The sequence below is a fragment of the Pristiophorus japonicus genome, unplaced genomic scaffold (assembly GCF_044704955.1).
Source record: "Pristiophorus japonicus isolate sPriJap1 unplaced genomic scaffold, sPriJap1.hap1 HAP1_SCAFFOLD_236, whole genome shotgun sequence".
Lineage (NCBI taxonomy): Eukaryota > Metazoa > Chordata > Chondrichthyes > Pristiophoridae > Pristiophorus > Pristiophorus japonicus.
The window spans coordinates 825,008-840,937 of NW_027252079.1; the positions used below are offsets into that span (position 1 = coordinate 825,008).

At 46.3% G+C, this 15,930-nt stretch overlaps 2 protein-coding genes across 2 annotated transcripts in view; both read right to left on the minus strand.

Moving 5' to 3' along the window:
- Positions 1-15,930, minus strand: part of LOC139245779 (gastrula zinc finger protein XlCGF57.1-like) — a 257,345-nt gene that overhangs the window by 237,391 nt on the left and 4,024 nt on the right. The gene's annotated exons all lie outside the window — the stretch shown is intronic.
- LOC139245778 (zinc finger protein 623-like) lies at positions 9,642-10,911 on the minus strand. Its single transcript, XM_070871286.1, has one exon. The coding sequence runs from the start codon at positions 10,823-10,825 to the stop codon at positions 9,896-9,898; it is 930 nt and encodes a 309-aa protein (XP_070727387.1). The 5' UTR covers positions 10,826-10,911; the 3' UTR covers positions 9,642-9,895.

Here is a 15,930-nt window from a genome sequence, read left to right on the forward strand (position 1 = left end):
GGCCTATTCCTACACCTATTTTCTATGTTTCTATGTTTCTATGAAACATATAAGATAATGCGGGGGCTCGACAAGGTGAATGCAGAGAGGATATTTGTACTCATTGGGAAAGCTAAAACTAGGGGACATATTCTCAGAATAAGAGGCCGCTCATTTAAAACTGAGATGAGATGGAATTTCTTCTCAGAAAATCGATGGAATTTCTGCCTAGAGAGCTGTGGAGGCTGTGCCATTGAATATATTAAAGGTGGAGATAGACAGAATTTGGAGTGATAAAAGGAATAAAGTGTTATGGGGAGCGGGCAGGGAAGTGGAGCTGAGCCAAAGATCAGATCAGCCATGATCTTATTGAATGGCAGAGCAGTCTCGAGGGGCCAATTGGCCTACTCCTGCTCCTATTTCTTATATTATAATCTAACCTGTGAGGTACCTGCGCTGGGATTGTTTTTTGGGATAGTGTAGAGGGAGAAATTACTCTGTATTTATCCCGTGCTGTACCTGCCCTGGGAGTGTTTGATGGGACAGTGCAGATGGCGCTTTATTCTGTATCTACCCCGTGCTGTATCTGCCCTGGGAGTGTTTTATGGGACAGTGTAAAGAGAGCTTTACTCTGTATCGAACCCGTGCTGAACCTGCCCTTAGAATTTCCGGTGGAACAATGTAGAGGGAGATTTACTCTCTATCTAACAAATGCTGAACCTGCCCTGGAATAGTTGGGACAGGGTAAAAGGAGATGTACTCCATATCTAACCTGCGCTGTACCTGCCCTGGGAACGTCTGATGGATCAGTACAGTGGGAGCTTTACTCTGTATTTAAACCATGCCTGGGAGTGTTTGATGTGGTGGAGTAGAGGAAGCTTTACTCTGTATCTATCCTGTGCTATAGTTGCCCTGTGAGTGTTTGATGCGACAATGTAGATGGCGCTTTATTCTGTATCTACCTCGTGCTGTATCTGCCCTGGGAGTGTTTGATGCGACAGTGCAGAGGGAGCTTTATTCTGTATCTAACCACGTGCTGTACCTGCCCTGGGAGTGTCTGATGGGTCAGTGTAGAGGGAGCTTTATTCTGTACCAGCCCTGGGAGTGTTTGATGGGTCAGTGTAGAGGGAGTTTTATTCTGTATTTAACCAATGCAGTATCTACTCGAGAATACTTGGGACAGCGTAAAGGGAGCTATACTCCATATCTAACATGTGTTGTGCATACCCTTGGAATGTCTGATGTGACAGTGCTGAGGAAGCTTTACTATGTATTTAAGAGAGGCAAGTATATCCTTCTTAGATAAGGAGATCAAAACTGTGCACAGTACTCCAGGTGTGGTCACACCAGGGCCCTGTACAATTGTAGAGTGAAATTTGAGAGGGTTACCCTTTATCTAAATTATGCTGTACTTTCCCTAGGAGTATTTATTTGAAAAGTGTAGAGGCAATTTGACTCTGTATCTAACCAAAGCAGTATTTGCCCTGGGAGTGTTTATGGGACAGTGTAGAGTGAGCTTTACTCTGTATCTAACCCGTGCTGCACCTGCCCTGGGAGTGGTTGATGGGACAGTGTAGATGGAGCTTTACTCTGTATCTAATACCTGCAGTACCTGTCCTGGGAGTATTTGATGGGACAGTGTAGAGAGAGCTTTACTCTGTATTTAACCCGTGCTGTACCTGCCCTGGGAGTAATTGATGGGACAGTGTAGATGGAGCTTTACTCTGTATCTAATACCTGCAGCACCTGTCCTGGGAGTATTTGATGGGACATTGTAGTGGGAGCTTTACTCTGTATCTAACCTCGTGCTATACCTGCCCTGGGAGAGTTTGATGGGACTGTGTAGAGGGAGCTTTACTCTTTATCTAACCCGTGCTGTACCTGCCCTGGGAGTGTTTGATGGGAGATTGTAGAGGGAGCTTTACTCTGTATCTAACCCCGTGCTGTACCTGCTCTGGGAGTGTTTGATGGGACAGTGTAGAGGGAGCTTTACTCTGTATATAGCCCCGTGCTGTACCTGCCCTGGGAGTGTTTGATGGGACAGTGTAGAGGGAGCTTTATCTGTTCCTGACTCGTGCTTTACCTACCCTGGGAGTGTTTGGGATAATGCAGACTGACATTTACTCTATCAACCCTGGTAGTGTTTGGGACAGGATGGAGTCAGATTTACACTGGATCCTTGCAGTGCTGGTAGTCCTGACATCAGTAGTAGGGAAAATGCTAGAATTTATGATTAAGCACGTAGTAACAGGGCACTTTGAAACTAAAACAGGATTGGGCAGTATTCACATGGATTTATGAAAGGGAAATTGTTCTTGACAAATCTGTTTGCGTTTTTTGAGGTAACTAGCAGGATAGATAAGGGGGATCCACTGGATGTGGTTTATTTAGATTTACAGCAGGAATTCGATGAGGTGCCACACAAGAAATTATTAAACAACATTAGGGCTCATCGGATTGGACGTTATATACTAGCAAGGATTAAGGATTGGTTAACGGACTGAAAACAGACAATAGGAATAAACAGGTCATTTTCGGGTTAACTGGTGGGGTCCTCGCATCCCTTGCGAGCACTGTATGTAAGCAGGCCTCCCATGCTGTACCATCATTCTGGAGTTTGAATAAAGGAGCTAAGGTCACACTTACTCGTGTCTACAGTATTCAGTTACATTGCTTTATTATGAACATAACAACTGGCGACGAGATAACGAACAATCATGCGAAAATGCAGACAATTGTTGGTATCCTGGAGAAATTCTCAGAAGGGGACGATTGGGAGGCTTTTGTGGAGCGACTGGACCATTACCTCATAGCCAACGAGCTGCACAGGGATGAGAATGCTGCCAAACAAAAGGCAATCCTCCTCACCATCTGTGGGGCAACAAACTATGGCCTCATGAAGAATCTTCTCGCTCCGATGAAAACGACAACCAAATCGTATGAAGAACTGTGTACGCTGGTCCGGGAGCATCTAAATCCGAAGGAAAGCATTCTGAAGGCAAGGTATCGATTTTACACATGTCAACGGTCTGAAGGCCAAGAAATGGCGAGCTATGTCGTCGAACTAAGATGCCTTGCAAGACATTGCGAATTCGATGGATTCCTTGAGCAAATGCTAAGAGACTTCTTTGTGCTTGGCATTGGCCATGAGGTTATCCTTCGCAAACTATTGACTGTTGAAACACTGAATCTGAGCAAAGCCATAACGATAGCCCAGGCATTTATGTCCACCAGCAATAACACCAAACAAATTTCGCAGCATAAAGAGGTTTTGGCGAGTACTGTACAAAAAGTAACATCGTTTTCAGGCAGGAATACATATGGCAGAACATACACACCTGCAGCTGCATGACCTCAGATGACCCAGAGGCCGCCATCAAACGTTAATGCGAGGCACGTAACACCTTGTTGGCGTTGCGGAGGTGATCATCGAGCCCATCAATGCCGCTTCAAACACTAAGTGGGCAAAGGCTGTGGAACAATGGGAGACCTCCAGCGAAAGTGCAGACGAGTTGCAAACCCTGCAAACCACCACGTTGCAGATCGATCCATGGCAGATCAGGCTGAACTAGAATCTTGAACTGAGGAGGCAGAAGTGTACGGGGTACACACTTTCACCACAAAATGTCCACTGATCATGCTAAAAGTCGAACTGGATGGATTTTCAGTATCCATGGAACTGGACACGGGTGCGAATCAGTCTATCATGAGCAAAAAGGCCTTTGACACGCTGTGGTGCAACAAAGGACACAAGCCCAAGCTTATCTCCATTCATACACTAAAGAGTTCATCCCTCTAATTGGCAGTGCAGCAGTAAAAGTCTTCTATGATGGATCAGTGCACGAACTCCCACTATGGAATGTAGCAGGAGATGAGCCCACACTGTTCTACAGAAGCTGGCTGTGAAAAATCCGCTGGAACTGGGATGACATCCGAGTACTCTCGTCATCTGAGCACCTTATGTTCCCAGGCTCTGAGCAAGTTCCCATCATTGCTTGAGCCAGTCATCGTAAGTATCTTGGGGGTGAAGGTGCAGATCCACTTGGTTCCCGATACACGACCCATCCACCACAAAGCACGGGTGGTGCCATAAATGATGTGAAAGTGGAAATTGAGCTGGACAGGCTGCAGCGAGAAGGCATCATCGCACCAGTGGAGTTTAAGGAGTGGGCCAGTCCGATTGTTCTGGTTCTCAAAGGAGATGTCACGGTCAGAATTTGTGGGGACTATAAAGTAACAATTAACTGTTTTTCGCTACAAGATCAGTACCCGCTACCCAAGGCAGACGACCTATTTGCAGCCCTGGCTGGAGGAAAGACATTCACCAATTTGGACCTGACCATGGCCTACATGACGCAGGAACTGGCGGAATCTTTGAAAGGCCTCACCTGCATCAACACGCACAAAGGTCTGTTCATCTGCAATAGATGCCCGTTTGGGATTCGATCAGCTGTGGCAATTTTTCAAAGGAACATGGAGAGCCTGCTAAAGTTGGTTCCGCGCACCGTGGTTTTGCAAGACGACATATTGATCACAGGTTGGGACCCCATCGATCACTTGAAGAACGTGGAAGAGGTTCCAGGTCAGCTGGATCGCGTGGAACTCAGGTTGAAATGCTCGAAGTGTGTTTTCCTGGCACAAGAGGTCGAGTTCTTATGGAGAAATATCGCGGCAGATGGTATCAGACCCACCGAAGCCAAGACGGAGGCCATCAAGAACGCGCTGAGACCACAGAATGTGATGGAGCTGTGGTCGCTCCTGGGACTCCTCAACTATTCTGTTAATTTCCTACCCGGGTTAAGCACCTTGCTAGAACCTCTACTTGAGCTGCTACACAAGGGAGATGACTGGGTATGGAGGAAATCACAAGAGGCTGCTTTCGAGAAAGCCAGAAATCTGTTATGTTCCAACAAACTGCTTGTTCTGTATTACCCATGTAAACGTTTAGTGCTAGCTTGTGATGCGTCTTCGTACAGCGTCGAGTGTGTGTTACAACATGCTAACGATTGGGAACATTGCAACCAGTCACCTATGCATCCAAGAGTTTGTCCAAGGCCGAAAGGGCCTACAGCATGATTGAAAAATAATCTCTGGCAGGTGTTTACGGGGTGAAAAAAATGCACCAGTATCTGTTTGATCTCAAGTTTGAGTTAGAAACTGACCATAAGCCGTTCATATCGCTATTCTCAGAGAACAAAGGGATTAATACCAAAGCCTCTGCCCGCATCCAAAGATGGGTGCTTATGCTGTCTGTATATAACTATGTAATCTGCCACAGACCAGGCACAAAGAACTGCGCTGATGCTCTCAGTTGGCTACCATTGCCCACCATGGGGGTGGAAATGGCACAGCCTGCAGACTTGCTCTTGGTGATGGATGCATTCGAAAATGAAAAGTCCCCCGTTATGGCCCGCCAGATCAGTACCTGAACCAGCCAGGATCCTTTATTGTCCCTTGCAAAATACTGTGTTCTCCATGGCAGCTGGTCCAGAGTCCCAGTGGAGATGCTTGAAGAGATCACGCCATTCCATCGGCGCAAAGACAAGATGTCCATACAGGTGGACTGCCTTTTATGGGGTAATCACGTGGTTTTGCTGAAGAAAGGCAGGGAAACCTTCATACACGACCTACATAGTACTCATCCAGGCATAGTAATGATGAAAGCTATAGCCAGATTCCATGTGTGGTGGTCCAGCATCGACTCAGCTTTGGAGTCAAGCCTGTGCCAATGCAACATTTGCTCTCAACTGAGCAATGCACCCAGGGAGTCACCGATAAGTGTGGTCATGGCCCTCCAAACCCTGGTCGAGGATCCACGTTGAATTTGCGGGCCAGTTTCTAGGCAAAATGTTTTTGGTTGTTGTGGATGCTTATTCAAAATGGATTGAATGTGCAATAATGTCTGTAACACGTCCACTGCTACCACTGAAAGCCTATGAGCCATGTTCACCACGCACGGTCTGCCTGATGTCCTTATCAGCGACAATGGGCCGTGCTTCATCAGTGATGAATTCAAGGAATTCATGACCTGCAATGGATCAAGCACATCACATCTGCCCCGTTCAAGCCCGCATCCAACGGCCAGGCAGAACGAGCAGCCCAAACCATCAAGCAAAGCTTGAAACGTGTGTAGGAAGGTTCCCTGCAGACCCGTCTGTCCCGAGTCCTGCTCAGCTACTGCACCAGACCCCACTCGCTCACCAGGGTTCCCCATCCGAGCTGCTCTTGAAAAGAATGCTCAAAACAAGGCTCTCTCTTGTCCATCCTGATCTCCATGATCATTTTGAGGACAGGCGGCATCAACAAAACATGGATCATGATCGCGCAAACTTGTCACGCGTTATTGATGTCAATGACCCTGTATTTGTACTCAGCTATGGACATGGTCCCTAAAGGCTTGCTGGCACTGTCATAGCCAAAGGATGGAGCAGGGTGTTTCTGGTCAAACTTGCCAATGGACTAACTTGCAAAAAGCATTTGGACCAAACCAAACTGCAATTCACAGACAGCCACGAGCAACCCGAAGAGGACACCACCAACTTCGACCCTCCTATACACACACAAGTGGCAACCGACATCACGTTGCCCACGAAACTGAACTCACCATCCCCATCAGCCCAGCAGCCCAGTGAAGAACCAACCAACTCCACCACACCTGCATTTGTACCGAGACAATGGACAAGGGAGCGAAAAGCCCCAGATCGTCTCACCCTGCTAATAAGTGTACTATTGACTTTGGGAGGGAGTGATGTTATGTATGCAACCCTATGCAACCTGCATGATATCGCCACCAGAAGGCACACCTGTTGGAGCACAGTATATAAGCAGCCTCCCATGCTGTACCAACACTCTTGAGTTTGAATAAAGGAACTAAAGTCACACTTACTTATGTCTACAGTGCTCAGTTACATTGCTTTATTAGGAACATAGCAATATCGGCCTTTATTACAAGAGGATTTGAGTATAAGAGTAAAGATGCCTTACTGAAATTATAGAGGGCCTACTGAGACCATACCTGGAGTACTGTGCACAGTTTTGGTCTCCTTACATCAGGAAAGATAAACTTGCTATAGAGGGAGTGCAACGAAGGTTCACAAGACTGATTCCTGTGATGGGGGGATTGTCCTATGAGAGATTGAGTAGACCAGGCTGATATTCTCTAGAGTTTAGAAGAATGAGAGGCGAGAGGCGACGTCAACATCCGATAAAGGAATTTAAAAAGAGATGAGTGAGGTGTTTAAATTTGATCACGGACACCAGACAAATTATTAGAGACACTCCCTGTCCTTCAGGACCTGTGTCCAGGGGAGAAGCTAATGGGTTTATTTGATCATCTTTGGGTTAAATGTTGTGCCCATCGAGCTGAGCACCTGGTGCCTGCATCAAACACTCCCCAGTCGGGGACAGCACGGGTTAGATACAGAGTGAACCCATCGGTCGGTCGCTCCCCGACACAGGTACTGAGGGACAGGGAGTGTCCGGGACATTGACATTTCTCACTCAATAATGTATAAATTGATGCTGCACCTCTCCCCATTAATCCTGGGCTCCACACGGGTCGAACTCTGCTCCTGTTTCCCTTCCTGCAACAGCACTGAGCTCAACCCAGCCCATAATGAGCAGGGCTTAGGGAGGTTGGTTGCTAGGCACTGCAGTGATGTCATAAAGCAGGGCCATTCAGCCCAGCGGGTCCTCTCCTTGTCCCTTTAAAGGTGGAGAGCTGGACATCCTGTCTCAACACACATCCCCCTGTTCTTCCTGAGAATCCCCGGGGAACGCCCAAGGCCCAGAGTGTGGAACACAACCAAGGGGGAAAGAAGAGGGGAGCTGAGACATCTTGTCTCAACACACCTCCTCCTGTTCATACTGAGAATCTCCAGGGAAGGCCCAAGGCCCAGAGTGTGGAACACAACCCAATGGGAAAGAGGAGGAGAGAAGGGGAGGTAAATCAAGGAGTAGGGACTGAGGGACACCAAGCTTCAGTTTTAGGGCCTATAGACTTCAGGTTGAGAAAAGCGAGTTTTGTAGTTTCAGGATCCAGCGAGAGAGCAAGGAGCAGATGGGGAGACTGGTGTGGATTCCAGCAGAGTGAGGATGTTGGGGGAGGGAGATTGTGTCGGGCCGTGTATTAGGGGTGTCGGAGGGTCAAGAGAGGAAAGGTCAGAGGAGCAATTACTGCAGCAGTGTCAATCAATAATGAGAGAGAGTAGCTGGGGTCAGATTGGCCCTGGACAGGCCGGTAAACTGTGTGTTTGCTGTGACCAGCTTTCCCTCTCTCACAAATAGCATCCTGTAGCCCAGTGACACAAACAGCCCGTTAAACGCCACCAATGTCCTTTGGTCTGGTGAGGTCTCCCTTTGTGAAACATCGGCTGTTGTTAAAGCTTCTCATTCTGACTCACTCACAGTGAGACAGTATTCACTGTCCCTTTTATTCCTTGGGCTTCATCTTTGCTGGTATTGGTAACACACCCGGGATCACTAAACACAAAACCCAGTCTGTTAATTACTTCCAGCTACTGGGCTTAGAGTGTACCCCACAGCATCTCTCTTGCCTTCAATGTGTGAATAGAGCATTCCGCCTGCAAAGCTGGTTTAAGTTCATATCCACTCAGCTATTCTATTTAAGAAAAGCCTGTCGGCCGATGAGACACTGTTCAGGTGCCGGTGTGCCACTGATTTGCCTGGCATTTTGCCTGTAATGGGAAATAACTGAACATTTCTCCCAGTATAACCGTTGCTGTAATGAAATGTGTCTTTTAATAAGCCTCACGTCCTTGCTCATGTCTGCTGCCTTTGTGTAGAAAGGGGATGTAAGAAGTGATGGTCTTTGTATGGAGATGTGAAACAAGGAAACGCTATCTGTGTGTGGCAGTGACACAGCCTTGTGGTCACAGGCAGAACCATGCACAGATATCCTTGTGGTTATAGTTTGAGCAGGGTCAGTTCACCAATGCTCAAGCTAAGAGGTGACAGGGATCGGGAGCAGTGGTAGTTAATAAAAGCTAAATGTAAATTCCAATATAGCTTATCTTCATTTATTCCTATTTTAATAGCTTTTGCTGAATGTGGCCCATGCCAAGTGTCAGGATATTGGATCAGGCCCACCATAAAAAATGAGTTTGACACCCCTGAGGTAGACAATGTCAACCGGATTCCCCCATCCACCAACCTAACGACTTCTTTACAAACTCAAGCTAGTTTGTAAGACATGACCATGTTTACCGGAATCCGTATTCAGTATCTCTAATGGCCCCTTCCCTTTCCCCATGATGGAAAACAGCATCTCTCCGGATCCCTTCAAGCACCTTCAAGGTCACATTGAGATGAGCCTTCAGTTCCTGAGCTCAGACTTGTGCCCAATTTGCAAAATGGGAACTACGTGTGCTACCTTCCAATTTCAGGGAACAACCCATGACTCTACTGAGCTGATGGAGATATGGGCAAGGGGCTGACAGAGCACCCGTCCCATCTCTTTAAACACCCTTGGGTGGCTATCATCCGCACCTTAAACGTGTCAAGATTAACCTGCACGGTGACTTTGCTGTCAGTGAAGAGAGATGAGAAAGACCAAAGTGCCGTTTACCCCTCTCAGTGGGGCCCTGAAGGTCTATGTTCAGGATGAAGTTCTCCCTCCATACAATCCTCCCCCCAGATTGTCCTTTCTCAGTGCCAACCAGGTGATGCTAAATACTCGGGTGGGAAAGACAAAAATCTGCAGCAATATGTTGAAAGCTACATTAATTTATGTGTCTGTATCCCAAATATTAAAGTTCAGTCCAGTTACAGGAGTTATTAACATCAGCGGAAACAAACCCCAACTGTCAGAATGAACATGGTCCAGTCGGGATGTGATTAACAGCAGCGATAACAGCAGATTCCAACCCCTACATTTACTTGTGAACTCGATGGTGTTTCAGCAGGTGGATGATCGAGTGAATCCCTTCCCAAACTCAGAGCAGGTGAACGGCCTCTCCCCAGTGTGAACTCGCTGGTGTGTCAACAGGCTAGATGACCCAGTGAATCCCTTCCCACAATCGGAACAGGTGAACGGCCTCTCCCCAGTGTGAACTCGCTGGTGTGTCAGCAGGCTGGATGACCCAGTGAATCCCTTCCCACAATCGGAGCAAGTGAACGGCCTCTCCCCAGTGTGAACTCGCTGGTGTATCAGCAGGTATGATGATGTAGTGAATCCCTTCCCACAATCGGAGCAGGTGAACGGCCTCTCCCCAGTGTGAACTCGCTGGTGTGTCAGCAGGTTGGATGACTGATTGAATCCCTTCCCACATTCAGAGCAGGTGAACGGCGTCTCCCCAGTGTGAACTCGCTGGTGTTTCAGCAGGTTAGATAAACTAGTGAATCCCTTCCCACAATCAGAGCAGGTGAATGGCCTCTCCCCAGTGTGAACTCGCTGGTGTTCCAGCAGGTTAGATAAACTAGTGAATCCCTTCGCACACTCAGGGCAGGTGAATGGCCTCTCCCCAGTGTGAACTTGGTAGTGTCTCAGCAGGGTGGATGACCGAGTGAATCCCTTCCCACACTCAGAGCAGGTGAACGGCCTCTCCCCAGTGTGAACTCGCTGGTGTTCCAGCAGGTGGGATGACCGAGTGAATCCCTTCCCACACTCAGAGCAGGTGAATGGCCTCTCCCCAGTGTGACCTCGCTGGTGTGTTTCCAGCTGGGATGGGTATTTGAAACGTTTCCCACAGTCCCCACATTTACACGGTTTCTCCCCAGTGTGACTGCACTTGTGTCTCTCCAGGTTGGATGATCGGCTGAAGCCTTGTCCACACACAGAGCACGTGTAGAGTTTCTCCCCGCTGTGAACAGTGCTTTTTGCTTCCATGGCCAAAGGCCGATGATATTCAGATCCTGATGAATCGCGTGACTCCGTCAGATCTTAATGTGATGCTTGGTTTGAGCCTCCGGTCGACAAATCCTCCCCATTTAATACCCTGTAAAGTGAATTTCAAACAGAAAAAAGTTTGGGTGAAAGAAAACCCACAAAAACATAAAGGCAGGTTGTGGAATTGAGCTGAATGAACCTGGCTATTTGTGCAGCCATCAGCAGAAAAAAAGTGAGCATGAAAGCTGTCGGATTGTCGCAATAACCCAACTGGTCACTAATGTCCTTCAGGGACGGGAACCCACCACTCGGTCTGGGCCTACACAACACTCTATGGGCGGAGGGAGAGGTGGCCAGGGGGAAGGTGAGGGACTTTATACATTTGCAACTAGAACCAGAACTTTGACAGAACCTCCCACAACCACAACCTCTCCCTGGACTTGGAGCAGGGCAGCAGGTGCATGGGAAATCCATCACCTCCAAGTTCCCCTCCATGTGTCACACCATCCTGACTTGGGCATATATCACCATTCCTACATCGTCACTGGGTGAAAATCCTGGAACTCCTCACCTAACAGCATTGTGGGAGGACCTTCACCACACGGACTGCAGCGATTCGAGAAGATCCACCATCATCTTGTCAAGGGACAAATGGAAATTGGAAATATATTTTGGCCTTGCTAGCGACACCCCACTTCCCAAGAATAGATTAAAACAAATCTGTAGATTGAAAGCCTCTACAGAAATACTTGTTCCTAAACCAATACTCTTCTACATTTTGTGGACAGTGTGTGTTTCTCAACCTAATCTCCCCTAGAATCCACCGCCGTTGACAGTCTCTCATCGGAAATTGTTGGGCCCTACGGGGCTCAGAGGTACTGGGGGTGAAATCCAGCAGCTTCTCCCCCCTCTCCACTCCAGCTCAAACTGATGCAACAAACAGACCCACACAGGAGGCCAGGGAGCGACTTCCGCATCCAGTGCCCACCCTGATACAGAGCGGCTCTGGATTGGTCGCTCTGTGTTTCCAGTATCGATGCACTTAGGATCAGTATATGAGGGAGAAGGGAATATGGCTTATACGGAGAGAGTTAGAACCACAGAATCCGAGAATGGTTATAGCACGGAAGACGACCATTCGGCCCGTCAAGCCCGTGCTGGCTCTCTGCAAGAGCACCTCAGCCAGTCCCATTCCCCTGCCCTTACCCCACTGCCCTGCAACTGTTTTTCTTTCAGGTACTTATCCAACTCCCTTTTGAAAGCCAGGAGTGCGTCTGCCTCCACCACCCTTTCAGTCCGTGCATTCCAGATATTAACCACTCGCTACGCAAACAAGTTTTTTTCTTGTGTCACCTTTGGTTCTTTTGCCAATCACCTTAAATCTGTGTACTCTGCTCCTTGACCATTCAATAAGATCATGGCTGATCCGATCATGGACTCAGCTCAACTTCCCTGCCCACTCCACATAACCCTTTACTCCCATATCGCTCAAAAATCTGTCGATCTCCGCTTTGAATATATTCAATGACCAAGCCTCCACAGCTCTCTGAGGCAGAGAATTCCAAGTACTTACAACACTCAAGAGAAGAAATTCCCTCTCATCTCAGTTTTAAATAGGCAACCCCTTATTCTCAAATTATGCTCCCTAGTTCTAGATTCCCCTATGAGTGGAAACATCCTCTCTGCATCCACCTTGTCAAGCCCCCTCAGTATCTTTAATGGTTCAATAAGATCACCTCTCTTTCTTTTGAACTCCAATTTGTGTGGGCCCAATCTACTCAACCTTTCTTCATAAGTCAACCCCCTCATCTCAGGAATCAACCTTGTGAACCTTCTCTGAACTGCCTCCAATGAAAGTATATCCTTCCTTAAATACGGAGACAAAAACTGCATGCAGTACTCCAGGTGTGACCTCATCTATACCCTGTACAGTTGCAGCAGGACTTCTCTGCTTTTATACTCTATCCACCTTGCAACACCAGTTTCTTCAGTCTGTCCAGGTAACTGAAGTGCCTCATCTCTGGAATCATTCTCGTAAATCTATTCTACACCCTCTCTAAGGCCTTCACATTATTTCTATAGTGCTTTGCCCAAAATTGCGCATAATACTCCAGTTGAGGCCAGACCACTGTTTTGTGCAGGTTCATCTTCTATTTATAAACAGAAATACTGTCTAATGTATTATAAACAGAGACAGGGTCTCGTGTAATATAAACAGAGATAGGATCTAGTGTAATATAAACAGAGACAGGGTCTAGTGTAATATAAACAGAGACAGGGTCTGGTGTAATATAAACAGAGACAGGGTCTGGTGTAATACAAACAGCGACAGAGTCTAGTGTAATATAAACAGAGACAGGGTCTAGTGTAATATAAACAGAGACAGGGTCTTGTGTAATATAAACAGAGACAGGGTCTTGTGTAATATAAACAGAGACAGGGTCTCGTGTAATATAAACAGAGACAGGGTCTCGTGTAATATAAACAGAACCATGGTCGAGTGTAATTTAAACAGAGACAGGGTCTAGTGTAATATAAACAGAGACAGGGTCTAGTTAATTTTAAAAAGAGACTGGGTCTGGTGTAATATAAACAGAGACAGGGTCTGGTGTAATATAAACAGAGACAGGGTCTGGTGTAATATAAACAGAGACAGGGTCTGGTGTAATATAAACAGAGACAGGCTCGAGTGTAAAATAAAGAAAGATGGTCTAGTGAATTTTAAACAGAGAAAGGGTACTGTTGCAATATAAACAGAGAAAGGGTCTAGTGTAATATAAACAGAAACAGGGACTAGTGTAATAGAAACAGAGAGAGGGTCTGGTGTAATATAAACAGAGAGAGGGTCTAGTGTAATATAAACAGAGACAGGATCTAGTGTAATATAAACAGAGACAGGGTCTAGTGTAATATAAACAGAAACAAAATCTGGGGTAATATAAACAGAGACAGGGTCAAGTGTAATTTAAAAGAGACAGGGTCTAGTGTAATATAAACAGAGACAGGGTCGAGTGTAATATAAACAGAGACAGGGTCTGGTGTAATATAAACAGAGACAGGGTCTGGTGTAATACAAACAGCGACAGAGTCTAGTGTAATATAAACAGAGACAGGGTCTAGTGTAATATAAACAGAGACAGGGTCTGGTGTAATATAAACAGAGACAGGGTCTAGTGTAATATAAACAGAGACAGGGTCTAGTGTAATATAAACAGAGACAGGGTCTCGTGTAATATAAACAGAACCAGGGTCGAGTGTAATATAAACAGAGACAGGGTCTAGTTAATTTTAAAAAGAGACTGGGTCTGGTGTAATATAACCAGAACCAGGGTCGAGTGTAATTTAAACAGAACCAGGGTCGAGTGTAATTTAAACAGAGACAGGGTCTGGTGTAATATAAACAGAGACAGGGTCTAGTGTAATATAAACAGAGACAGGGTCTCGTGTAATATAAACAGAACCAGGGTCGAGTGTAATTTAAACAGAGACCGGGTCTAGTGTAATTTAAACAGAGACAGGGTCTAGTGTAATATAAACAGAGACAGGGTCTAGTGTAATATAAACAGAGACAGGGTCTAGTGTAATATAAACAGAGACAAGGTCTAGTGTAATATAAACAGAGACAGTGTCTGGTGCAATATAAACAGAGACAGGGTCTAGTGTAATATAAACAGAGACAGTGTCTGGTGCAATATAAACAGAGACAGGGGCTGGTGTAATATAAACAGAGACAGGGGCTGGTGTAATATAACAGGGACAGGGTCTAGTGTAATATAAACAGAGACAGGGGCTGGTGTAATATAACAGGGACAGGGTCTAGTGTAATATAAACAGAGACAGGGGCTGGTGAACCAAAACAGAGACAGGGTCTAGTGTAATATAAATCGAGACAGGGTCGAATGAAATATAAACAGAGACGGGGTTTATATTAAACAATGACATGGTCTCGGGTAATATTTAAAATTACTCCCAGTGCCACGAGCTCGTGAGTACAGCAATAGGAAGATAGAGCAGATGAGTGCGTGACTAGAAAGATGGTGCAGGAGGGAGATCTTTCGATTCCTGTCGCATTGGGACTGCTTCTGGAGGAGGTGGGACCTCTGCAAGCCGGATTGGTTGCACCTCAACAGAGCCGGGACCAATATCATCGCGCTGGCTTTTGCTCGTGCTGTTGAGGAGGGTTCATATTAGCTTGGCAGGGGGATGGGTACCTGAGAATAGATTCATTCAGGAGGAATGTGAAGCTGCAATTAGAAAGCAAAAATGTAGACAGTGAGTTTGAAGGACAGAGGAAAAAAGCAGGAAAAAAGGGTAAAAAAACAAACGTAAAAGCTCTCTGTCTAAATGCACATAATATTCGTAACAAAATAGATGAGTTGACGGCACAAATAGATACAAATGTGTATGATCTGATAGCCATTACAGAGACGTGATTGCAAGTTGACCGGGACTGGGAACTGGATATTCACGGGTATTTGACAATTCGGAAGGACAGACAGAAAGGAAATGGAGGTGGGGTAGCACTGTTAATAAAGGATGGGATCAGTGCGTTCGTGAGAAATGATATTTGCTCAGGGGATCAAGATATTGAATCAGTTTGGGTGGAGATAAGGAATAATAAAGGGAAAAAGTCGCTGGTGGGCAAAGTCTATAGGCCTCCTAACAGTAGCAACACTGTTGGACGGAGCATAAATCAACAAATAATGGAAGCTTGCAATAAAGGAACGGCAATAATTATGGGTGATTTTTAACTTCATGTTGATTGGACAAAGCTAATTGGTCAGAGTAGCCTTGAGGAGGTGTTCATAGAGTGGATCCGGAATAGTTTATTTGAACAGTACATTGCGGAACCAACCAGGGATCAAGCTATCTTAGATCTAGTAATGAGGCAGGATTAATAAATGATCTCATAGTAAAAGATCCTCTGGGATTGAGTGACGATAATATGGTTTGTTGTAGGGTGCCTCCAAAGGCAAAGACACCTGCTGAATATATATATATGTATATATGCGTAAAATAGCAGCCAGATATAAACTGGCTGCCAGGGATTCTGCAAAGCACATGGGGAATTCAGCTAACCAGCTTGAGTACATTTCTGGGTAGCT